Here is a 27,057-nt window from a genome sequence, read left to right on the forward strand (position 1 = left end):
CCCGGCTCCTCATCCCCCCATGCTACCTATTTTTATTTGATTTCCTGACCCTCTGCACCTCTCTCCTGTCCCCTCCAGTGCCTGATATGCCCCTCCCCTCACCCCCTTCTTTCTCCCTCCAAGGTGCTCCCCTCCCTCCACCTCTGGTTCTATTTACTTACAAAACCAGCAATACTTCATAAGCTACCAGATATGGTTAGTTTTAAACACCAACTTGCTCTAACTTTCAGTGAAGAGAGCTCTCACTGAGGAATTGTTTTGAGATGCCAAACCCACTCCTTCGTGGGACTGGCCTCTATCTTAAGAGACACTTGACCTATAGCTGAACCCAGGCTATACTCAAGTACCAGGAAGGACCCCATGACTCCCTAGCTACTGCTTAGCAACAGTCAATCAAAGATTAATCTGTCTGTTTCAGACCGTTCATGGCTTTGCTTCAAAGCACACACCTGTTGGATTACAACAGTCATACAATTAGATGCTTGCCAGACTGAAACTCCCTCACTTGCCCGCCATTTCCTATAAAGCCTTGTCCTGTTTGTCTTGGAGCTTCACCCTCCTGTTCTGCTATGTCAGAGGTGGTTGAGTTTGTAAATAAAGACTCTAGTGTGATTGCAGTTGACCCTTTGGTGGTCTTTTGGGGTTCATGGATGCTTCCTGGCACAACAGTTTAAATTAGGTTGGCCCATTAGCATGTCTATGGAGGAATGCCTTAATTGATATAGGAAGATCCTGATGACTGTGGGCAGCACAGTTCCTTAGGCAGGGGTCCTGAACTATATCAAATAGAAGAAATCTAGCTGAGTACCTAGCACATAAGCAGGCAACATGGGTCCATTTGTTTCTTTCTAACTATGGATGTGATGTGATAGCTGCTCCGATTCCTGCCTTGGTTTCTCTTTGTTGATGAACTATAACCTAGACATGTAAGCCCAACAAATGCCTTCCTCTTTAATTGCTTCTTGCTGGGGCATTTTATCACAGCAACAGGAACAAAACCAGAGTATCTTATTACTTTGTTCTTGCTTCATTTAGAGGAGATAGGGATGCCAGCGAGTGGGGGATCTGTAACTTCTTTCTTCTACTTTAGCTTCATCATTCAGAAGGAAAGGTGGGATGTGCAGTAGAGAAGGCAGCAAAAATTCACTTAAACGTGTAGGGGCCAGGAGTCGCCCCACAAACCACACAAACACCATCTCAGCCAGACAGAGATCGTTTATTGAACGCACCCTCTATTACTGATTGATCTGGATCACAAAAAGGAATAACCTAATTGTGGTACCAGTCTGTTCTCAGGGAAGGCTTTTTATAGGAAAAACAGACTCAAAAGTTTAAAAGGCAAGGAGGGGAGCAGTATTACATTTCACTTACTAGGCAAAGTATTTTCAGCTGAGCTTTAAGCTGATTGGTCCTGAGTGAGCTAAGAGGGGTGGTGATAGGTGGTGAACAGGGGAATTTTTGAACAGTGAGATAAGAGAGCATGAGTATTATAATCATAACTTTTTGGCTTAATAGTAGCATTCTTCAGCATTAGCCACGAAAGCCACAATGAGCTCATGAGGAGTGTAGGAGGTTCAGCCTGGTGGTCAGTTCTGACTCAAACCATAGCAGTTCATAGTGACCTTTAACTTGATGGGTTCTACATAAAGCTTTGTGGAGTTGGAGTAGGAGAGAATGCCTTAAAATATTAAAAAAAAATTAGCAAAACTTGAGCTGGGCAGTGGTGGCGCACGCCTTTGATCCCAGCACTTGGGAGGCAGAGGCAGGTGGATTTCTGAGTTTGAGGCCAGCCTGGTCTACAGAGTGAGTTCCAGGACAGTAGGGCTACACAGAGAAACCCTGTATCACCCCCCCCACAAAAAAAAACAGCAAAACTCAGGACATACAGAACAAACAGAATGTAACAGGATATGTGATCAACAGGAACGTGTTCTGGGTCAATTATTTTTCCATGTCAATGACTGGCAGGCATGTTACAGCAGTATTATGAAATAGCTGGCAGGCACGGAACAAAGTGGATACAGGTATTCTGAGGGTGGGGGGGTCAGACCTCAACAAAACATTTTAGGATTTTCATAATCTTCAGGCCTAGCCTTTCTTTTCTTCTCTATTTTTTACTGAATATGGTGGGGAGGGAGAGGGAAGGGGAAGGGGAGTGAGAGAGAGAGAGAAAGAGAAAGAGAGAGACAGAAAGATTCACTCACTTAATATCTATATTAGGATGATAAAGGTTTCAGTGTTGTTGTATAACTTCCTACTGTCTAGTCAAACCTTTGAGCCTGATACTACAACATTCAGAACGTTATTTCTTAGAGTGTTAAAATCTATTTTAAAACATCTGAACAGAATTTAGTTCTCAGCTGTGTATGATATGGGGAATTGAAGAATTAATTTAAAATAAGGAGTTATTTTCTTGAAAATGTCTGAAATCTCACTTGCCTCTCTTATTATGTCAAAAAGAAAATTTGAAACTTTGACACCCTAACCTGTAGAAGTCAATTTTTATGTGTTTAGAGACAGCCAATTTTGTCCTACTTCCAAATATAGTGATTTTTTTTTTTTTAGAACTAGAATTGTGTGATTGAATCTCATATGTTAGGAGATATGATGGTAAAATGTCAATGAGACAGAGGGAAAAAAGAGGATATTATCAAATGCTCAAAACTGGAATGAAAATGTATGGAATCCAAAAGCCTTGTAGCTGGTACAACAAGACTTTTGTTACTGATGAAAGCTTTTGAGGGTAGTGTGGTCCATGGTCTGTGCAGCTTAGTTAAGAGTGTTTTATCTTTCTTGTGTATTGAGGAATGTGAAGGAGAGACACCTGTACATAGTTCTGTAAATGTTTAATTCAATGTTCAATGTACAATTATAACAATTCTGTGTCTTGACTTCCATGCTAGTAAGCTTCCAAGCTCATTGGCTATACAGATTTCAGCTAGGCAGGGCCAAACTAGGCAGGCTAGTTTGATGTGGGGGCTTGTGGGTCTGCAAGTTACAGTATTGCAACAGAATAACTGTGACTGATATCTCTCGGCAGCAATATAGAAGCCTATTTATGCACTTTCATAGGTATATTTAAAAGAAAAATAATTACACACCTGCATATAAATTACATCATTTTTGTGAGATAAGTGAGTTAATGTTTTTGTTCCATTTATTGCTTCTGTGACTAAATGCCGAAAAAGCAGCAATTATTTTGTTTCACAGTCTAAGGGTCATGCTGAGAATGTGGGTCTATGCTTGCTCTTTCCTTTTTATTCAGTTCAGAACTCCAACCTGTTGAATGGTGACACTCATATTTGGGTGAGTCTTCAGAATTCAATCACCCAAATGAGAAATGCATAGACATGACCAGAGGTTTGTCTTGTAGCTGATTCTAGATCATATCAAGCTGATAATCAATATTAGTTATCACAGATTTCTGTAACTGTGACGTAATACTCAAGGCAATCAAGTTGAAAATAGGAGAAAATTTATGTTAGACTCTGTGAAGAGGTTTTGATCCATGGTCCATACCCTGCCTATCTAGTCCATCACAGTGAGAGGGGCTATTTAGTTTTTGGTATCTGGAAAGAAAGAAGATACAGGCTACCAATTTATCCCCCAAAGGCATTCTCCTAACAATTCAACTTCCTTCCAGTAGGCCCTGTGTTGTAGGGATCCTTTCACCTCCCAGTAATACCATCCATATGGGATTTTGGAGGGTAATTTAATATCTAAAATATAGCAATAAGCGAAAGTAAGACTTTGAGGTTTATATTCATTTGGAAATTAACATATTGAACAAAATGAGAGAATATGGGGAAGGTCAAACTGTCTCAGTATCTGGTTTCTATGGATTTCTATGGATTTTGAGATGATAATGTATTAATTGTACATGAAAACTATGCTTTAAAATATATAGATGTTAGGTATGGACTGAAAATGTTTTGCCTTTTAAAGTTGTTCAAATAGCATTTCATCATCTATAAGTTATTTATAAAATATAACTTCTCGATAAGTTTATTATCTAAAATTTGAAAAATTGTTGTTATGTTCTCCAAATTCTTTATGCCACTTATCATTGGAATAATCAATACTGAGTTTTGTCTGAGTAGAAAGAAATGGAAGCCTTTGGTTTACATGTCTGTAAGTTTAAAACAGTTGCTTCAAGTGTTATTAAACTTTCAAGTATAACAATATAATAAAAACCCCTCTGTACTATTCAATCTCGTGTATGACTTTTACTAGTACAAACCAGGTGAGGATGAGTGTCGCAGGTCCTCTGAGCTGGCAGCAACACGAACGACACAGACACCAAGTCGGGTTCACGCAGCAACGTCTTTACTTCGGGCTTTTTCTTTTACAGCTTTCTTCCCCAGCAGCTTCTTCTTAGGGCAAGGGCTAAACTATTCCTATTACAACAGCTTCTCTTACTCTACTTCTACTCACGGCAAGGGCTAAAACTACTCTCTTCACTACTATTGGCTTCTACCTAGGGCAAGGGCTAAACAACAACTCCTCACTACTCGTGCCGACTCACCTCCTTCTAGCTCCACCCCACCTCATCCAATCAGAATTCACACACACTCCAGGCACGAGCTCAGGTCGTTCACAGATAGGCTGACAGGTCCCAATCACAAGGAACAGTCCAGCCTGGCAGGCAGCCCACACATGCTTCTTCACTGTGCATGCTCGGGCAAGGCAGTAAACAAGTGGGTTTCATGGGGCCTGTGGCCACACCCACTTCCCACATCTCCCCCTTTTAGTTTTATTAGAAGCTCTGGGATCAGCATCTGTCTTAGGTTGCCCCCATCTGTGCCACATCCTTACCCATCATGGGAGCAACAAACTCACTTTCGCCATCCTGTCTTAGGTTGGTATGCGCACGTGAGGGTCTTACCCATCATTGATCACTGATCCAGCATGTTGAGCCAAACACTGGGGGGGGGGGGATGTTCCTGCTTCCAAGGCTGCCATAGCCTGCACTAAGGCTTGTTTATCAGCCCTGTGCCACCTTCACATATGTGCCATCCACCAAAGCATTCTTTCACACACAACAGTCAGTAGGAGTGCTCAAAAGGCCATCCCTCCCCAATTTTTAAAGAATCTCACAGTTCCCTGAATGATCTCCAGCCATTGCTTTGCAGTTGCAATCTCCACATGGGTGTTGTTCATGGCAACAATTGATGCTTGCAATTCCTTCATCTTTGTGTTGAGATCATGACACCAATTTCCTAGCAGCATTGCACCAATTGCACGTGACAGATTTGCAGCTCTGGAAAATTCTGATACTGAACAGAGGTTACACACATTCCTGCCATATCCTGAAATACTGGGAAGGCCCCCACAACAGCAGGCACATTTTTCCAGACTTTTGCATGAAGACTACGCTTTCTCCTTTTGTCTCCCTCATGAGGAAAGGCAGTGGAGGGGCTGATGGATTGGGCGGCCTACCGCGCCTCAACCTCTAGTGGAACATCCAACTACAGACGTCACTGTTACTATCAGTCCTGTCGCTGTCACTAGTAGACCCTTCAGAGCTAGATTCCTTCTTCTCTTTCTTATCTTTGGTTTGTTGTCTAAGCTGTTTAGGTTTTTGGTGGCTAGCCTGAGAAGCAATCTTAGCATTTTACTTTCCACTGGTGTCCCTCAACCATGCCCTGACCAAGATCCAGATGGCTAACATTTTTACTGTCATTTTAGTTGCAGTTGAACCCATATTGTTTAATTCCTTTCGTCTCTATTCCTGAGAACCTTAGTGCTCAGTCCCCTTTTTTCTGAAAAGCCTATCAGGCTTATGCTTTCTTTACTTCTTGCTGAAATTCCTTTCGTCTCTATTCCTGAGATCCTTAATGTTTTGTCCCTTTCTTCCTGGGAACCTTACCTTCATCTCTATACCTGAGAACCTTAATGCTTCATCTCTATTCCTGAGAACCTTAATGTTTCGTCCCTTTTTTCCTGGGAACCTTACAGGCCTGTGCTTTCTTTAAATACCGTTGCTTACCAAAATTTCCTTACCGCTGTTTACTAAAATTTCCTACCGCTGTTTATTAAGGTTTTCTTACCTCTGTTTACCAAAATTTCCTACCGCTGTTTACTAAGGTTTCCTTACTGCTGTTTACTAAAATTTCCTTACCTCTGTTTACCAAAATTTTCTTACTACTGTTTACCAAAATTTTTCCTACCGCTGTTTACCAAAGTTTTCTTACCACTGTTTACTAAACTTTCCTTACCGCTGTTTACTAAAGTTTTCTTAGGCCTATACTTTCTTTACTTACCATTGCTGACCAATGTGATGAGTTTCCTGTTCCCGTACGGGCCACCATTTGTCACTGGTCCTCCAAGCCAGCGGCAACACGAATGACACAGACACCAAGGCGGGTTCAGGCAGCAATGTTTTTACTTGTGGTTATTTCCCCTTACAGTTCTCTTCCCCGGCAGTCTCTTCTTCTACCGTCCTTCTTTCTTGCAGCTTTACTTACAGCAACTACTACAACAGCTTCTCTTACAACTACTAGCTTCTACTTCTACTCCTTCTTGCAGCTTTTCCTCTTACAACTCTCTCTCTCTCCATACTACTTCTGGCTTCTTTTACAACAGCTAGCTTCTACCACTTACAATAGCAGCTTCTACTACTACATCCTTCTCATAACAAGGGCTAAACTCTTCTCACTACTCGTGCTGACTCACCTCCTTCTAGCTCCACCCCACCTCATCCAATCAGAATTCACACACACTCCAGGCACGAGCTCAGGTCGTTCACAGATAGGCTGACAGGTCCCGATCACGAGGAACAGTCCAGCCTGGCAGGCAGCCCACGCATGCTTCTTCACTGTGCATGCTCGGGCAAGGCAGTAAACAAGTGGGTTTCAAGGGGCCTGCAGCTTCACCCGCTTCCCACAATGAGTTAAACTTACTTGGAATTGACTTTATGTAATTTGAAGAAAACAAACATTTAGTGGCCATCTGTATCCTCTATAGTGTTCTAGGCACTTAGGGTACCCTGCCTTGTCTCATCACCCCATACTGATCTCTACCCAAGTATTACCTAAATTCTAGTTAGGAATTAGAAACTAATTGTAACAACTAACTAAATTATGGGTATTTCTTTATTAATGCTATTTATACTGTAAAAGTTAAATATAAAATCACAGGTCATAAACAAATATGAAATGAATATCTGCCAAAATATTTAACATCTTATTCATTGAGGAACGAGGAAGATGCTAAATTGGTTCAAATGAGGAATCAATGAACCATTTATATTCGTGAAACTTAATACTGAAGATTTACAAATAAATGCAAAAAACTCAGTCAGGATTCAATAGGACACTAATGGGTTATAGTCGGTTAAAGACAGCTGACTTTTTATTTCTATGGTAAAAACCATTTGTGTTCAATATTCTGATGTATTTCTTTACTAATAAGCTAGAAGATAAAATTGCTCTAAATTCTGAAAGGGATAGGTTTTTTGCCAACAACTTTTAAATTATTATGTTTCATTTTAATGCTAATTAAAACAAAGTACCACTGTGACACACTTAGGTGACTAACTAGTCTTTTTGTGGTCTTAGAAACAAGGTATTGAACCTGACTAGTATAGAAGTAACTCTAATGTTATAAAACTTACATACAGGCTCTCTCACAGCAAGGGAATCGGGACCTATAGTGTTTCCTCTGGTCTGGGTATTTCAAAATAAGAATTTTAAAGCTGTATTTGTTTCTCCAAAAGAAGGAAGGGCTAGCATTGATTCTCATTTATTTAGTTTGGCAAATTTATTCATTAAGGTTCTTTTTTTTTTTCCCATCTTAGGTGTTGGGAACTTAGTGCTGGAGACAGGTGGATTTACCAGGCTCCGATATTAGCTGCTATTGGGGTAAGTTGTAAAGTTTGTGTAGCTTCAATGAATAGTAAATGAACAAATGAAGTTGCTACTAAAACTTGGGCAAGTTTGCTTGTTGCTTTACTGTACAGTAGGTTGAGGATGTTTCATACGTACTGCGATAGCTAGGAGACGAAGGGCTGGGGTTCAGACCCTTATTTGTGGCTGACACTGAGACTGGTGCAGAAAGTGCTTGCCGTTCTATGAATCAGGGTAACCGGGTAACCCCAGGAGACAGTTCTGAGACTCAATTATGGATGTTATGACTTTTAAAAGATTATTTAAACTTTTTTTTTTACAGTCCAGACTTTATCCCCCTCCTGGTCTACCCTCTGACTGTTCCACATTCCATAACTCCTCAACTGCCCCATCTCTACAAGGATGTTCCCACCCCCAACCCCACCCTGGTAAACCTCCCCACTTTCTGGGGCCTCCAGTCTCTTGAGGGTTAGGTGCATCTTCTCTGACTGAGTCCAGATCCTCTGCTGTATTTGTGTTGGGGGGCCTCATATCAGCTACTGTATGTGGCCTGGTTGGTGGCTCAGTGTCTGAGAGATCTCAGGGGCCAGGTTAGTTGAGACTGCTGATCTTATAGGGTTGCCCTCCTCCTCAGCTTCTTCCAGCTCTTCCCTAATTCAACCATAGGGGTCAGCAGCTTCTGTCCATTGGTTTGGTGTAAATATCTGCATCTGACTCTTTCAAGGTGCTTGTTGGGTCTTTGGGAGGGCAGTCATGATAGGCCCCTTTTTGTAAGCAAGCCATGACATTAGTAATAGTGTCAGACCTTGGAACCTTCCCTTGAGCTGGATCCCAATTTGGGCCTGCAGCTGGACCCTCTTTTCCTCAGGCTCATCTCCATTGTTATCCCTGCAGTTCTTTCAGACAGGAACAATTCAGAGACTTTTTGACTGTGGGATGGCAACCCCATCCTTCACTTGTTGCCCTGTCTTTCTGTTGGAGGTGAGCTCTACAACTCCGTAGGGCATTTCATCTAGGGTCTCTCCATTTGAGTCCTGAGAGTTTTTCACCTCACTGGTTCTGGTACATTCTGGAGGGTCCCCCATCTCCTACATCCCCAGGTTATCTGTTTCTGTTCTTTCTGCTGGCCCTCAGGGATTTAGTCCTGTTCCCCTCACCCAATACCTGATCATGTTCACCTCTTCCTCTCCTTGTCCCCTTTCCCACTCAGGTCCTTCCCCACTTCTTCCCTCCTGTGATTGCTTTCTTCTCCCTCCTAAGTGGGATTGAGGTGTCCTCACTTGGGCCCTTCAGCTTGTTAACCTTTTTGAGTTCTGTGGATTGTATCCTGGGTATTCTGTACATTTTTTGGGGGGGGGGCGCTAATATTCACTTATTAGTGAGTACATACCATGCATGTCCTTTTGGGTCTGAGTTACCTCATTCAGGATGATATTTTCTAGTTCCATCCATTTGCCTGCAAAACTCATGATGTCCTTGTTCTTAATAGCTGAGCAGTATAGTGCATTATAAAAATGAACCACATTTTATGTATCCATTCTTCTGTTGTGGAACATCTGGGTTGTTTCCAGGTTCTGGCTATCACAAATAAGGCCATTATGAACATAGCAGAACACGTGCCCCTGTGGCATAGTAGGGCATCTTTTGGGTATGTGCCTAAGAACGGTATAACTGGGTCTTCAGGATGTTGTGAGTATTTACACATACAGAGAGTTTTAAGGCCCCACATTACAGCTCCTTTTTCATCAATTGCATCTGTAGTTAATGTTCTCAACACCTATCAATAAACCGAGGTAGCAAGGAGGAGAGGGCAGAATGGTGGAGCAGAAGAAGAAGAGTATAGTGGGAACCTCCATAAAGCATTGTGGGAAATCTCTGTTTTTCATCCTTGCTCTGTGGAGACTGGTCCATTCCTCAGAAAGAGATGCCCTACAAGACCCTGTCTACTAGGTAACAGTGGAAAAAGGCTAGAGTTTGCATGTTCTGCATGAGACCTATGTGTTTGAATGTCTCTACTGTGTACTGCGACTGGGATGCAGTGGAAAATAAATTTATACAGCTGGGACAAGAAGACTCACTAAAATGCTTAGTTTTCACTGAAAAGTGAAAATGAGAGACTTTATGGCATCAGCTTTTCTGTGGTTTGATGAAGATTATGCTAGCTAAAGTTCTCCTGGTGTTCTTGTATGTAATACAAGATGGTACACATCTTAAAAACACAAATGCTAGATAGATACTAACATACTAGAAAGTAACTAAAAAGCCCAGTTACTCTGCCTTCCTTTGATCATGTTTATATTTTGTCCCTCCTTCCCCCATTTCCATCCTTCTTGCTCCCATGTCCCCTTCTCTTTCCTGACAAGTGTTACTCACTTTCCCAGCCTGTGACTGTACTGAATTCAGATGAGCTGTTGTTGACATATCTGGTTTCTTCTAGACAATCAGTAGGAGTTTATTTTGCTTATAGGAAAACTGGTAGAAGGACAAGAGTGTAGATCATAAAGAACCCTCACAGAAGGATGTGGATGTCTAGATTGGGAAACAAAACAGTGCAGGGATGGGTTCAGGAAGGCAGTTTGTATTTTACCATCATGTTGACAAACAAGACCTGTGTCTCCAAAGTTTAAAACCTGTGTCAGAATAAAGAAATGAGTGACTTCAATAATTCTTTCCTTTTACAAGTAAACTAAATGATGCTCTGTCACTCCAGCAACAACCGGAGCTACAGCATGTCTCTGAGACAGCATCTGTAACCTGAAGGGAGCCGTTGACTGCACTAAGGGCCTGCTGGTCTCTGCTACGATTTCTCTTTTCCCATCTGCTCTCTGCACATCTCATTGGCAACCTTTGTCTTGTCCATATTTCTAGCTTCTTCTCTGAGGGTTTGCTTCTTCATGTCTTACTTGTCTTCTTTAGGGATGACAGTGTCTTTCTTATTACTTTTGTGTTTTCAGTTTAGGTCCCAAAATGCACCTGATCCATACAGCAGCTGTTTTAATTTTTTTCACTAAAAAAAAAAAATGAAGGACATTCTAAGTCTAAGAACTATTTACAGAATTGTTAGAATTGAAGTAAAAAATAGTAAACTATTAGGCATTTTCTTTAAAAAATTTTATTATTATTATTATTATTATTATTATTATTTATTATTTTACTTATTCACTTTACATTCTGCTCACTGCCCTCCTCCTTGGGTCTTCAGTATGATAAAAGACCTACCTTATATTTCAAACAGATGAGGAGGTATTTCAACATCTTCTTAGGTAAGTGGTATGAGAACAAAGAGGAAAGGAAACCCTCTTCCATTTTCACCATGGAGAATGAAGCCTCTGACTTTTATTTGTTCATATCTTTACTCCTAGCAGAAGTCCTCCAGTTAGTTCTAATGCAAAACCATCTTTCAGAGACTCCTAGGGAAATCTCCTCCATATTTTTCTCCTGGGATTCCAGACTCTTTGGGGATTTCTGTGCCAGGCATCCCATATTCTCTAACCTGTAAAAGGAAGAGTTAGACCAGAGTTTCCCTCATGGTTTTCAGAGAGTGGTCCTTCTTTCTCTCTCTAAGTGATTCTGTGTCATGAAACCAGAGAGGACCCAGAGAATGGTAACAGATATGACACAGTGCTCACCATGTGCTGGTTACAGGCCCAGGCAGTTTACAATAACTCTGAATGAGACAATGGACCAGGCTGCTAAGCTAAGTGGGGAGAGCTGAGATTCTAATGTGAGGGTCTACATCATTGCCTGATGAGCTCCAGAACCCAGCATCTCTTAGTAGGTAGAGAGGATGCTGCCTTGCATACTCACATTTCTTTACACAGCTAGTTACCTTATCTTGTCCACCTCTGCTGATGCTGATCGGTTTCACCTGTCTTTCTTAACCCTTGGAGGGCTAAGATGTTTTTCTCTTGCTTCCTTGGAATGTCCCATCTTCAAGGAGACCTTCGGGATAGCCCCAAATCTGAAAGAAATGAAAGGCGTCTCAATATTCATAGACTGCCTACCTTGCCCACTAAGCTGCATGGTATATGTGAATAAGTAGAGCATTTTCTCTCTCCCTCTCTCTCTTTTTATTTTTTTTTTTAATTTTTAAAAAATTTTAAATATTTTTTATTACATATTTTCCTCAATTACATTTCCAATGCTATCCCAAAAGTCCCCCATACCCTCACCCCCACCCCCTACCCACCCATTCCCACTTTTTGGCCCTGGCGTTCCCCTGTACTGGGGCATATAAAGTTTGCAAGTCCAATGGGCCTCTCTTTCCAGTGATGGCCGACTAGGCCATCTTTTGATACATATGCAGCTAGAGTCAAGAGCTCCAGGGTACTGGTTAGTTCATAATGTTGTTCCACCTATAGGGTTGCAGATCCCTTTAGCTCCTTGGGTATTTTCTCTAGCTCCTCCATTGGGGGCCTTGTATTCCATACAATAGCTGACTGTGAGCATCCACTTCTGTGTTTGTTAGGCCCCGGCTATGAGTTTCCCTCTTAGAATTGCTTTCATTGTGTCCAATAGGTTTGGGTATGTTGTGTTTTCATTTTCATTAAACTCTAAAAAGTCTTTTAATTTCTTTCTTTATTCCTTCCTTGACCAAGGTATCATTGGGAAGAGTGTTGTTCAGTTTCCACGTGAATGTTGGCTTTCCATTATTTATGTTGTTATTGGAGATCATTCTTAGTCCATGGTGGTCTGATAGGATACATGGGACAATTTCAATATTTTTTTTATCTGTTGAGGCCTGTTTTGTGACCAATTATATGGTCAATTTTGGAGAAGGTCCTGTGAGGTGCTGAGAAGAACGTATATCCTTTTGTTTTAGGATAAAATGTTCTGTAGATATCTGTTAAGTCCATTTGTTTCATCACATCTGTTAGTTTCACTGTGTCCCTGTTTAGTTTCTGTTTCCATGATCTGTCCATTGATGAAAGTGGTGTGTTGAAGTCTCCCACTATTATTGTGTGAGGTGCAATGTGTGCTTTGAGCTTTACTAAAGTGTCTTTAATGAATGTGGCTGCCCTTGCATTTGGAGCATAGATATTCAGAATTGATAGTTCCTCTTGGAGGATTTTACCTTTGATGAGTATGAAGTGTCCCTCCTTGTCTTTTTTGATAACTTTGGGTTGGAAGTCAATTTTATTCAATATTAGAATGGCTACTCCAGCTTGTTTCTTCAGACCATTTGCTTGGAAAATTGTTTTCTAGCCTTTTACTCTGAGTTAGTGTTTGTCTTTTTCCCTGAGATGGGTTTCCTGTTAAGCAGCAGAATGTTGGGTCCTGTTTGTGTAGCCAGTCTGTTAGTCTATGTCTTTTTATTGGGGAATTGAGTCCATTAATATTAAGAGATATTAAGGAAAAGTAATTGTTGCTTCCTGTTATTTTTGTTTTTAGAGTTGACATTCTGTTTTTGTTGCTGTCTTCTTTTTGGTTTGTTGAGGGATTACTTTCTTGCTTTTTCTAGGGCGTGGTTTATGTCCTTGTATTGGTTTTTTTCTGTTATTATTCTTTGAAGGGCTGGATACGCGGAAAGATAATGTGTGAATATGGTTTTGTCGTGGAAAACTTTGGTTTCTCCATCTATGGTAATTGAGAGTTTGGCTGGGTATAGTAGCCTGGGCTGGCATTTGTGTTCTCTTAGTGTCTGTATAATGTCTGTCCAGGATCTTCTTGCTTTCATAGTCTCTGGTGAAAAGTCTGGTGTAATTCTGATAGGCCTGCCTTTATATGTTACTTGACCTTTTCCCCTTACTGCTTTTAATATTCTCTCTTTACTTAGTGTATTTATTGTTCTGATTATTATGTGTCGGGAGGAATTTCTTTTCTGGTCCAGTCTATTTGGAGTTATGTAGGCTTCTTGTATGTTCATGGGCATCTCTTTCTTTAGGTTTGGGAAGTTTTCTTCTATAATTTTGTTGAAGATATTTGCTGGCCCTTTAAGTTGAAAATCTTCATTCTCATCTACTCCTATTATCCATAGATTTGGTCTTCTTATTGTGTCCTGGATTTCCTGGATGTTTTGAGTTAGGATCTTTTTGCATTTTGTATTTTCTTTGATTGTTGTGCCGATGTTCTCTATGGAATCTTCTGCACCTGAGATTCTCTCTTCCATCTCTTGTATTCTGTTGCTGATGCTTGCATCTATAGTTCCAGATTTCTTTTCAAGGTTTTCTATCTCCAGCGCTGCCTCTCTTTGGGTTTTCTTTATAGTGTCTACTTCCCTTTTTAGGTCTTGGATGGTTTTATTCAATTCCATCACCCGTTTGGTTGTGTATTCTTGCAATACTTTAAGGGAATTTTGTGCTTCCTCTTTAAGGTCTTCTACCTGTTTAGCAGTGTTCTCCTGTATTTCTTTCTGTGAGTTATTAAAGTCCTTCTTGATGTCCTCTACCATCATCATGAGATATGCTTTTAATACCGGGTCTATTTTTTCGGGTGTGTTCAGGTTCCGAGGACTGGCTGGGGTGGGAGTGCTGCGTTCTGATGATGGTGAGTGGTCTTGGTTTCTGTTAGTAGGATTCCTATGTTTGCCTTTCACCATCTGGTAATCTCTGGAGTTAGTTGTTGTAGTTGTCTCTGGTTAGATCTTGTTCCTCAGGTATTTATGTTAGCCTCTATCAGCAGACCTGGGCGACTAGCTCTCTCCTGAGTTTCAGTGCTCAGAGTACTCTCTGCATGTAGGCTCTCCTCTTGCAGGGAAGGTGCCCAGATATCTGGTGTTCTAACCTGCTTCCTGGCAGAAGTTGTGATCCACTCACTAGGTCTTAAGATCCTGTGGAGGGTCCTGTGTATACCTTACGGGTGTCTGTAGACTCCACGCCCAAGGTACCCCTGTGCTGGTGTGGGCCAGAAGGGACTTGTGTCCCTGATCAGGCCAGGTTTTCTGCTTCCCTAATTAATGCAGTCTCAGGTCCCTTGAGATTGGATTGGAGCAGACGCTGTGTTCCACTCCCCAGAGGTCTTAAGATCCTGTGGCGGGTGTTGTGGGTAGCTGGCAGGTGTCAGCCGACTCTGCGCCCTAGCTATCCTAGTGCTGGCCGGACTGGAAGGGACTTGTGCCCCTGATCAGGCTGGGTTTTCTGCTTCCCTAACTAATGCAGTGTCAGGTCCCGCACGATTGGATTGGAGCAGATGCTGTGTTCCACTCACCAGAGGTCTTAAGATCCAGCATTCTCTCTTAAACGCCTATGTTCTTAATACATTTTGAGAGTTTCTTGGAGTACAGTAGCCACTGGATCAATGTAGTTGAAAGGACCAAGCACCGATACAAAGTATATGTCCTTGAGGACTGAGACGAAGGAAAGGCAAAATAAGTTCAGACAATGTAGAAATTCCCAGTCTGTTTCAGGAGACATTTTTTTTTCCTGTCTAGGAAGAGAAAGGACAGTCCTGCAGATAAAGGTCATTGTACTGGCTGGTTTTGTGTGTCAACTTGACACAGGCTGGAGTTATCACAGAGAAAGGAGCTTCAGTTGAGGAAATGCCTCCATGAGATCCAGCTGTGGGGCATTTTCTCAATTAGTGATCAAGGGTGGGAGGGCCCCTTTTGGGTGGGACCATCTCTGCACTGGCAGTCTTAGGTTCTATAAGAGAGCAGGCTGAGCAAGCCAGGGGAAACAAGCCAGTAAGTAACATCCCTCCACGACCTCTGTATCAGCTCCTGCTTCCTGACCTTCTTGAGTTCCAGTCCTGACTTTGGTGATGAACAGCAATATGCAAGTGTCAACTGAATAAACTCCTTCCTTCTAAACTTGCTTCCTGGTCATGATGTTTGTGCAGGAATAGAAACTCTGACTAAGTCAGTCATACAGTCTCATGACAAAATAAAGATGATACCCTGCATTTTGACCCTCTTCATTTCATGTGCACTCAATAAACATGCCAAATTCTGCCTTGAGCAATTATTAGGAAAAATCTTTCCATTTCAATGGGCTCAAGGATTGATTATAGATAGAATCACCAAGCCCATTTTTGTCTTAAGGAAACCCCCTATGATTTATTTATTTATTTATTTATTTATTTATTTATTTATTTATTCATTTATGTGGAAGGCAGGCAAAGGGTGCACATACACTATGCTTGTATGGAGGTCAGAAGACAAGAGGGACTAGTCTATCATGTGGATTCTGAAACTGAACTCAGATAATCAAACTAGGCAGAATAAACCTTTTCACTCACTGAGCCATCTTGATCCCTCCCCTACTTTTTTTGTTGTTGTTGTTCATTTGAATCTGGGAACCGAATCCAGGGCTTTCTGTATGTTGTTTGAACATTCTACTAAGCTATATCCTCAGCCTGAAATATGAGTTTTGAAGAGAAAATCCTGGAGGCATCATGTGGCCATATTAGGTGAATTCGTTTGGAAAGGCTGGTGCCTGCCTAGAGAGGCTGGTTATTGACCTTAAACACACAGTCCTGTTTGACTCTGGTGTCACTTACAGTATTTTGAAGGCCTTTTGCTTTCAAGAGGAGACACTCTAGTCTCCATGTTTGTTCCTGAGACCTAAGGGAGGAAATCATAAACCATGCTGCTCTTGTAACTGAGGGAGGTCAAAGTTCAGCAACCTGTGATTGGAAGCTTTTTGTAGTTTTCTAGGAATCAATTTCACATATTCCATTCACGAAATGATTTTTTTGGATATCACATGAAGCCTGCATATATTTTTCTGTACAGAGTATTGCCTTACCTTCTTAGATGAATTAGAGTGCTTGTGTCCAATAAAGTGAACCTTTTTTGAGAGAGAGAGAGAGAGAGAGAGAGAGAGAGAGAGAGAGAGACTGACTCTTTTTGTAGTTCTAATTGTCCTGTAACTCATTGTGTAGGCTAAGCAGTCTTCCAACTCTGTTCAAGGTATATGTTACCAGCCAAGTGAACATTTTCTTTTAAGTGAACTAAAAAAAAAAAAAAAATGTAACCAGTGCATATATATGTAAATGGGTGTCACTAGGCTGCCAGGACCTATCAATTTCTTCATTCTTCTCCCTTTTCTGCCTGGCCTTCCCTCTTGTCCCTCTTTCTGTATAGAGTCTCAGTGTGTGCCTCAGTCTTTGCCTTTGGACACACTCTGGAGTGGGTGCCTTTCTTTTCCCCAGTCCTGAGTTCTCCTCGGATTGCAGGGGCTCATGTGAGTGAAGCTCTTTTGTAGTCTTTCCCCTCTGGGGAAATGGGTTGAAACCCTGGTCATGAATGTAAGGCATGGAGTTGGCTTCAAGTAGCCCATCTTTTGTTTAGGGAATTTTCACTGAGCAGTGTCTTCCAGATTTCCAGGGACAGCATTGCCCCTCAGCATCCTGTGCCTCAGTGGGGAGATCTCTGCTATTTACAGGGTTCTTTAACATTTTGAATAAACCCAATATACATCCTCTAGCCCAGCTGTCAGTGGCAAGAAGGCTTCTGTTTTGTTAACCCTGACCATAACCTTCACCCTTTGTTGCAACATGTGTCTGTCTTAAAGTCAAATGCTATATAATCATTCCCGTCAGAGAACCCCAAAATGCAGCCCTCTACTCACACCACAGAATGGCTTACTCCTCAATATGTTAAACATAAGGAGTGTTTTAAATTTATTGATACTCATACTGTTATGGATTTATGAGCTTTTAAACTATAAGTAATACATTTCCCCATTATAATTATATTGCTATAATTTGATTCTATAATAAATATAAATACAAAATGCATAGCTCGTTTCTTATTAGTTTGTAACTCATGGACAGCATCTAGTGTATATATTAGAGCTTGAATTTCATTTGTAGTGTTATTTTGAGATATTTAAGAAAGACTTCTAGAAGGAAGATTTTTCTTTAGGAAAAAAGTCAATTTGGTATTTGCAATTCTGTCAAATACCAAATATAGCTACTAAACTAGATCTCTATAAATCTCTCCTTTACCAATCTTCCTTATCTCCATCTCTTGATTCTGGAGGTTGACTGACCCTCCTGTGATAACAGTTGGGGGGAAATGATTCATTGACTTAAGGAACAGAGAGTAGAATATACCTGTTTATTTTCCACATTTTAAAAAGTAATCAATATAGCATTTTAATAAGTCATCATTTAAGATGTTCCTAAACTTTTTTATGAGAGGTGCCATCCTGTTCCTTCTGTTAGAATTCTCTGAGATATCTTTTTTTATGGTTGTGTAGAACAAAATACACATGAGATGACAGAAAAAAAAACACCCTAAAAATCTGAACTTTGTATTAAATGTACTTCTTTCAAAGTAAACCATTAGTTATCTGAAGAGCCTGTCCGTGTCAAATACAGAGACTGGTCCATAGCACAATGATGCTGTAAAAGTGAATATAGACCAATAAAAGTGACTCTGAAGAAACACTCACTCCCAGTCCACATTTTCCTAATTCTGAGCCCCATGTATCATGTGAACTATAAACTCTGCATGCTTTCACAGTCGAATCGGTTTATGCAGGGTTATTTAAATGTGAAGAGCTCTACACTAGCATTGTCAAATTACCATCAGGAAAACATCTTCTAAATGGTTCCCACCCAGAACATTTTTTGACTCTTAGATTATTTTTGAAGATTTCTCAGAAAATGAACCACAGACTACAGAAAAGCATACCTACAAATTCAAATGCGTCAATGAGTGGCCAGCTCAGATTTCTTATTTTAGTTCTTTGGTTCTTTTTTAAATGCCAGCTATGGGTTGCTTGAAGACTGGGATGGTCTATTGCTTTATGGCCAATCAACAGTATTGCTTAGTTGTAGCTACTATATGAAAATTAGTTGAAGACAGTGACACATCTGTAGTCTCAGTTCTTGAGACAAAGGCGGCTTAGGAGGTCAAGGCCATCTTTGGCTAACACTGTGAATTCAAGACCAGCCTGGGCTACAGTCAGAACAACACAAGCCAAGCATTTCTTGTCAGCAATTCACAGAGCAACTAAAGAAAACTAAACTAGGTATTGGAGACACTGAATATCTTACATAATATGGCTTGGTTGTTCCTATATTTAAATGGGTCAGAAGTGTGACTCACTGGCATGGAACTAGGCATGGAATGCTAGTGCCTAAGTGTCTACTTTATGTGTGAATTCATAAAGACCTAATGGTACCTTGATAAACAGAAAGGGGCAATAAGATTATCTGAAAGACACTGGATTGTAAAACAAAACAATTGCTGAATTAGATTAACCTGTATACTTTAAAGATGTTTTAACATCAGCATGGAAGTCATGGAATATGTTTGCCTATGATAGACTATGGGTTCCATCCAAATTGTTAAAGATCCAATCTGAGTAAGAGAAGTTTCCACATGAAAGGCATGACTCAAGGAAAGAATTGATGCAGAAAGACAGCAAGGAAGATGATGCAGAAAGCTGATCCCCTGCATGGGGACAGCTCAACAAACCAGCTGAAGAAGTATATATCGTTCATCATACTGGCAGATTGGAAATCCTTGATGCTAAAATGGAATTTGCCTAAGGATAGGTGATCAGGAATGCAGGTATGAAGGATCATTGTATAAACAGATTTTCACAAGGACATTTGGACTATTAAGTTTGTGAAATTGATGACTGGTTTCTGTTGTAATAGTAAAACTGTGTGTGATTATCAGGTTAAGTGAAAGAGGGGAAGAGGTAGAGAAATCTTAATTTAGCAACATGGCTGTTCTGGCAAGAGATCATATCAAAAATTTTTCTAGGTCTGTGTGATCCAGCTAGAATGACACACATTTAATCCCTCTGGATAGAATATCCACCCCATAGTACACACCCTTAGTACACACCTTTAATCTAACACAAGGAAGGTAAAGTTAGTTTGTAAAAGGAAGCAGCCATGTTTGAAAGTGTCATCTAATTGAGGGGGAGACAAAGTGATGAATCAGAGAAAGATTTGACAGAATGAGTCAAAGATAGGATACACCCCAGTTTCACTAGAACAGACAGGAAAAAGAGGTTACTTAAGAGCAGCACAGGGTACATCAGGAGGGGAAGGCAATTCAGAGTGCCGTCGAGTTGATTTCAGACAATGCAGTTGAGTTTGGCTAAGTTCATCAGTTCAGAGGTAGTTTTTACCTGGACAATTATACAGAGATTATACAATTATATAATTATGCAATTATATAAGGAAACATTTTTTTTTCCAAGAACGTTGCATGAGGCATGCAGGGACTCTATGTAATTCTCACTTACAGCAGCAACAGCAAGAATCTCCTTCATCACTGAGAGGTAATCATAATAAATGTTCACCTTCATTGCCCTCGATTGGCACATGATGCACCTCTCCTAACTGCAGAACCATGTCAGTAATGTCTATAGGGAATTTTCTCTTTATGTCCTTATTCACAGTCTTTTCTTCAGAAAGAATAAATTGCTCACTAGCTCACAATTCCGTGTTCTCCATGTAAGCACCTTAGCCCCACACAGCTGGAAGCATCCTCTGGAAGGGCTCTTCCAGGGCAGGGCGGTCTCAGCTGCTGAAAATCTCTTCTCCTGCTCTGTGGTCTCACAACTTGCTGTTTATTCTACTGATGTAAAAACCTGGTTAGAGTTTAGGTCCATCTTTTACTAAACCATCCTGTTCTCAATGAATTTCTGTCTCCATATCCATTTGCTGCTTTATATATATTTAAGGCAAAGTACATTTATTCAGCAATAATAATACATTTTTAGAATTATAATGTAAGTGAAAAAAAACCCAAACTTCTTGGGGTTTTTGAATTCCAGACATGTCATTCTTGGGTATCCAGAGAAAATAAATTGAAGGAACTCTCAGAAATTTCAAGGTTAGGATTATTTTAAAATAATTCCAACAATTTTCACACTCTATTATTTTGAAGTTAAAATTTTTGTTGTTTTACTTTTGTGTTTTTTTTTTTAAACACACCAAGCTTATCAGTGCTTACAAAAGAACTACTCCCTACAGGAATAATCAGTGAAAAATGCAACTCAAAATTCATGCCTCCCAGGAAGGTAATGGCCCCTCATGGAATCAGATGTGGACACCGCCCATCGAGGACCGAATCTGCATTGAAAATGTGTTACCCTTTGAGAGTGCACTCAAGGGACATACACAAAGGATACTGTATATGTGAACTCATTAGTATGCCTTTTGGCTTTGTTTTGTAGCCCTTTCCTGTTCTCCTTTTAAGATGTTAAATGAAATCCTCACATTTGCTTACATACAGATGAGTATACATTATAGGCTGGCATACGAGTTGTGGGAGATCATGCCTTGTTTTCTTCATTCTGAGATTGGGTTACCTCACTTAACATCATTATACATTCTAAGTCTATCAGTTTTTTTCCCTGAAAATTTTGTAATTTCATTTTTTCTTCAGAATTGAATAATATTTCATTTTATATATGTACCAGACTTTCATCATCCATTTATCTGTTGATGGGCATCTAGGTTGGCCCCATTTCTTTTCTGTAATGAGGACAGCAGCAATAAATATGGGGATGCAAATGTCACTGTGGTGGGGAATGGGGTTCCCTGGATGCTTGCACTGGAGTGGAATAGCTGGGGTACATGTTAATTTTATTTTTACTTTTTTTTGGGGGGGGTATTTATTTCATTACATTTCCAATGCTATCCCAAAAGTCCTTGACATGTTCCCCTACCCACTCCCCCACCCACCCACTCCCACTTCTTGGCCCTGTCATTCCCCTGTACTGAGGCATATAAAGTTTGCATGACCAATGGGCCTCTCTTTCCACTGATTCATATGCATCTAGAGACACGAGCTCCCGGGGGAGGGGGGGTACTGGTTAGTTCATATTGTTGTTCCCCCTATAGGGTTGCAGATCCCTTTAACTGCTTGGGAACTTTCTCTAGCTTCTCCATTGGGAGCCCTGTGATCCATCCGATAGCTGACTGTGATCATCCACTTCTGTGTTTGCTAGGTCCCGGCATAGTCTCACAAGAGACAACTATATCTGGGTCCTTTCAGCAAAATCTTGCTAGTGTATGCAATGGTGTCAGCTTTTTGAAGCTGATTATGGGATGGATCCCCGGATATGGCAGTCTCTAGATGGTCCATCCTTTCGTCACAGCTCCAAACTTTGTCTCTGTAACTCCTTCCATGGGTGTTTTGTTCCCAATTCTAAGAAGGGGCAAAGTGTCCACACTTTGGTCTTGGTTCTTCTTGAGTTTCATGCAAAGAAGGGGCAAAGTTTCATGCATTTAGCAAATTGTATCTTATATCTTGGGTATTCTAAGTTTCTGGGCTAATATCCACTTATCAGTGAGTACATATTGTGTGAGTTCCTTTGTGATTGGGTTACCTCACTCAGGATGATGCCCTCCAGGTCCATCCATTTGGCTAGGAATTTCATAAATTCATTCTTTTTAATAGCTGAGTAGTACTCCATTGTGTAAATGTACCACATTTTCTGTATCCATTCCTCTGTTGAGGGGCATCTGGGTTCTTCCCAGCTTCTGGCTATTATAAATAAGGCTGCTATGAACATAGTGGAGCATGTGTCCTTTTTACCGGTTGGGACATCTTCTGGATATATGCCCAGGAGAGGTATTGTAGGATCCTCCGGTAGTACTATGTCCAGTTTTCTCAGGAACCGCCAGACTGATTTCCAGAGTGGTTGTACCAGCTTGCAATCCCACCAACAATGGAGGAGTGTTCCTCTTTCTCCACATCCTCGCCAGCATCTGCTGTCACCTGAATTTTTACTTTTTGAGAAACCTCCAAACTTATTTTCCTACTTGCTATCCTAATTTTACCCACCCACCACAAACAGTGAATAAGGGTTCCTCTTTCCCCACATCCTCCCCAACATTTGTTAATAGCCTGTTTGCTGATTGGCTGCTTTATTTCCTTTGTATTTAGTTTTGGCAGTGCTTTGTGTCTGAGGTGTAGTTGGTAAAGATTTTCAGATTTTCTCCCATCTGTGGCCTGTGTACTATGCTGATTGTTTCTGTTGCAATGCAGACACCTTTCAGCTTGCAGTAGCCCCACCATCTGATTCTAGGGCCTTGTTCTTATCCCATAATTCTGTTCAGAAAGTTCTTGCATTATTTTGAAGAGCATTTTTAATGCTTTTATCTAGAAGTAGAATCTCAGATTTAAAGTTAATGTCTTTGATCCATTTTTAATCAATGTATTCTTTTATTGCTTCAATTGTATTTGATGGTCAGAGCAACAGAATGGCCAGGAGTTACACAGTAGGTCCAGCTGTGTGTTCTACATTAGCATTCTGCCACTCACTGGCTGTGTGGTCACATACAGTGTCACCTACTCTGCATCTGTGAAGTGATGATGATGACATGTCTTCTAGAATCATTGTGAAAATTAAAAAGCTCTAATTTTTGTAAAAAAATCAGGATATTATGTAACCAATAACACTTTTTAGTTACCCTATAGTCTATAGTTCCCTAAACTATTTAGAACAATTGTTTGAAGTTTCATGAAGCTACTCTGACATGGATCATTATGTTTATAAACATGTGTGTATTTTCTTTGAAACTAACAAGTTCTGCTTAGGCTTAGTTTTTAATTAATACTTATTTTTTTAGTAGTCAATTTGCCATCCTTAAATATATCTTCTCTTTTATTAAACTGTTGGGTTAAGTGGCATATATTACTTCCCAATCAAAAAAAATTGGGGTGGGGTGTCATAATTTATCTTTGATGTATGACATGAAGACAGAGATCTTGGTTCTGGACATTTTCATACAGTAGAGCATAGGGTTGCACTTCTATTATATGGGTTAGGGACTGATAAATGACAGTGCATAGTTGGTTGTACTCCCATAGCACTTCTATGTTCAATTCCTCAGCCATTTACATAGTTGCTGTGATTCAGCCTTTCCCCAGATCTCCACCCTAGACTTACTGCATCACTAGGAGCTGTTTTCTCAGGTAAAGTGGAAATTCTGTGATGTGAAATAAATATGGCTGTTCAGAAAGCAATCCTCATGGAATGTTTTATGTATGTTTTAATACATCTGAAGAGAGTGAGAGTGTGATCATTAAATGCATCACAGAACTATGCAGATGGATTCAAATTCCAGTGAATAGCTGGGTAACCCAGGTCAAATCTTTTTGGATTGGAAGATTTGGGTCCTTAATAATGTCACAATAAAAATATCTCATAATTCTCATGAAGCTTAGAGAATGTTCAAGAAATGGCAGCCATGCACGGTTAGTCTAGGAGCATTTTCCTCTTATACAAAGGAAGAGGAACCAACTCTCTGCCATCTCCCTTGTTTGAAGGCAGAACTTGATTCTCTCTAATGGATCCCACACCTATCACTTTTCAAATTCAATATAACTTTCTACACCAGAGACCTTTTCTTATATAGCATCTTGCCTATAAAATATTCTTAACATGCATCTCCCAGTACATTTCACACATCATAGGTGAGAATATTATTCTCTGAACAATTCTATTACTCTTCTTCATGAACCCAGAGGCAGAGTGAGGTTTTAATATCAGTTTTAAAAGGTAGTCCCATTTACACAATAACTTATTTTTGTCCCTCCAGCCTTCCATATGGCTACATCTGAACTTTGGAATTTAGATTCTGGTAGATTATTTTCTGGTATTTCTGGTTTCTAATGCTATTAAAAATTTAGCCTTTCTTTTCTTTTTTATTTTTTAAATGAAAACAAATCAAGAATCAGTCGCCTTTATTGTCTTATCTCAGATTCTGCATCCAAATTTAGGGAATGGGTAATTTTTAGTCTTAATACAAAGAAGTTCAAATTATTAAGTTTCTACAAATGTCTTGAAGAGTAGTCTAATTTTTGTGTGGTATTACCTTCTTTTGTCTTTCAGCTGAATTTTATTCTGTTCCTGAATACAGTTAGAGTTCTTGCTACCAAAATTTGGGAAACCAATGCGGTTGGGCATGACATGAGAAAGCAGTACAGGTAATACAGAGAAACTTTCATCACAGGAAACACTTTGCTTGCCTTTTAAAGAATAAGCACCAGCTAGTCCTTAGGGGATTTGCTTTATGAATGTGTGTTTTTGTTTAATTCATTTACATGATTTGTTGGAAGCAAGTATATATAATCAAGATACAAATATCCCCAAATCTTCTTCTGTATATTTTTATCTGCTCCTAGCAGGTTGTTAATTTTCTACAAATTGTATGAATTTACCCAAGTCTCCTGGTGAGTATCTTAGGCAGTTGTCTGTATTTGAAAATATGTCCTTACTGAAACTAATCAACACCCAATCTTTGGTGAATTGATAGCTCTCAAATACATATTTTAAGAACTTTAAAAATTCACTGATTGGAGGAATTTTATTACTTTGTCTTTCATGAGGAAAAGGACAAATTGAATGTTCATAATCTCTATCAAGCCATTTTAAGGGAGTGCCCCTTCCTGCTAGTGATCATTTGGTAATTCTGAATACTAATGGCCTCTATCCAATTGAACTCACATGTCTAGTAATCAGGTGGATGCAGACTGGGTTTTATATTCCTTAAATCAGTTAACAACTTCTGCCTCTGCTTGCTGTGAAGTAATGTCGCACATGCTTGAAGAAACGAACCACGTTCAGCATGCTGAGTGTTATTTCACAAACATTCGCCAAGATTTTTATTTTGCTGATTCCTTACCCTCTAATATGTGTTAGCCTTTGCTGTCCAGCAGCAAAGACTACAAGGTTGGTTGGGACTCTATAGAGTGCACAATGTGAACAAACCTATAGCTTCCAACTCTAACAATGTTCAGTGGTAGCATTGTGATAAACACTGTGCCTAAGAATCTATGGATAAATGCCTATATTGTACTAAGATAGCTTATCTTGTGTTAGCCACCATTGAAGACACAGGCCAAGAATAATAGCACAGTGTGGGGATATAAATAACCTTTTATTCTTCTCCAAAAAATGTGATTATGTTTATAATTGCTGTAGATTTCTAGTTCTGAATGCAGGATGCTTATTTATATAGTTGTAAATGACATGAAGTTGACCGTCTTTGAAAAAGTTGCCCAAGAGTTTTGAGAAACTTATGTAAGAAAGGAGGATGATGAATAACACCTAAAAAATCCCGGGGGATTATTTCTTAGAATAATTGAGGAGAATAATTTATTAAGAATTTAAGTAAGCTGCTATTCAGAATTCAGAATAACTTTAATCTGATGTCCAGAAATATTTTAAATTTCAAAGTTGTTCATTAGAGAAGGTCTTGACTCATAGAACTTAGAGAATGTAGGTTTTCAGCTAACTGGCTATTTTTCCATAGATGAAACAAAATTGGTGTTCCTAATACTGTTCAGAGTTAAGCCACACATAAATACACAATGAGAAATGTGTTTCTTATTTGTGAAACTACTCACCAACGATTTGGAAATTCAGTTCAGTTTCTGTTTTTGAGACCCCAGATTATCAAACCTTACTTCCAAAGCAGACTTGAGAAGATGAAATTTGTGTTCTTGTTTCAGTAGTGTTAGTATTAATTTGAGCGTGGACTACTTAAATGTGTATGTCTTGGGGTTTCTATTGCTGTGAAAAGATACCGTGACCACTGCAACTCTTTAATTGGGGCTGGCTTACAGTTCAGGGGTTTAGTCTGTTATCATCATGGTGGGAAGCATGGGACATGCAAGCAGGCATGGTGTTGAGTGGTATATGAGAGTTTTACATGTAGATCCACAAGGAGCAGGAAGAGAAAGTGAGCCACTGGCCTGGCTTGAGCTTCTGAAATCTCAAAGCCACCCTGCCAGTGACATACTTCCCCTAACAAAGCCACAGCTCCTTTAACAAGGCCACAACTCCAATAATTACATTTCCTATGAGTCTATGGGGGCATTTTATTCAAACTACCACATTTCACTCCCTGACCTCCATAAGTTTGTGGCTATATCATAAGGCAAAATAAACTAAGTCCAACTTTAATGTCCCCACAGTCTTTAACCATCTCAGTCCTGTTTAAAAGTACAAATATAAAGTCTCTTCAGAGACTCTTGTCAATCTCTTAACTGTAATTCTTGTAAAGTCAAAATAAAAAAGCAGATAACATACTTCCAACATATAATGGCACAGAATTTATCTTACCATTTCAAAAAGGTGGAAAGGGAGCATAATTAGGTAATACTGGACCAAAGCAAGACCAAAACCCAGCTAGGCAAATGTCAAACTCTGCATCTCTATGTCTGATGTCAACCAGCTCTTCAGATCTTCAGCTTCTTTCAGCTTTGTAGACCACAACACACCTCTTTCTCTTGGGCTGTTTCCCTTCGTTTGTTAGTAGCTTCCATTGGCAGGTATCCCAG

At 40.0% G+C, this 27,057-nt stretch overlaps 1 protein-coding gene across 1 annotated transcript in view; it reads left to right on the forward strand.

Annotated features, from left to right (window-relative positions):
• Pth2r (parathyroid hormone 2 receptor) overlaps positions 1 to 27,057 on the forward strand; it is an 82,458-nt gene that overhangs the window by 41,716 nt on the left and 13,685 nt on the right. The window contains exons 9-10 of the mRNA XM_021168416.2: positions 7,799 to 7,862; positions 24,605 to 24,699. Coding sequence (XP_021024075.1) covers positions 7,799 to 7,862; positions 24,605 to 24,699 — 159 coding nt within the window. The remainder of the gene's footprint in view (positions 1 to 7,798; positions 7,863 to 24,604; positions 24,700 to 27,057) is intronic.

This window comes from Mus caroli, unplaced genomic scaffold (assembly GCF_978045245.1).
Source record: "Mus caroli unplaced genomic scaffold, Mus_caroli_1 scaffold_1, whole genome shotgun sequence".
Taxonomy (NCBI): domain Eukaryota; kingdom Metazoa; phylum Chordata; class Mammalia; order Rodentia; family Muridae; genus Mus; species Mus caroli.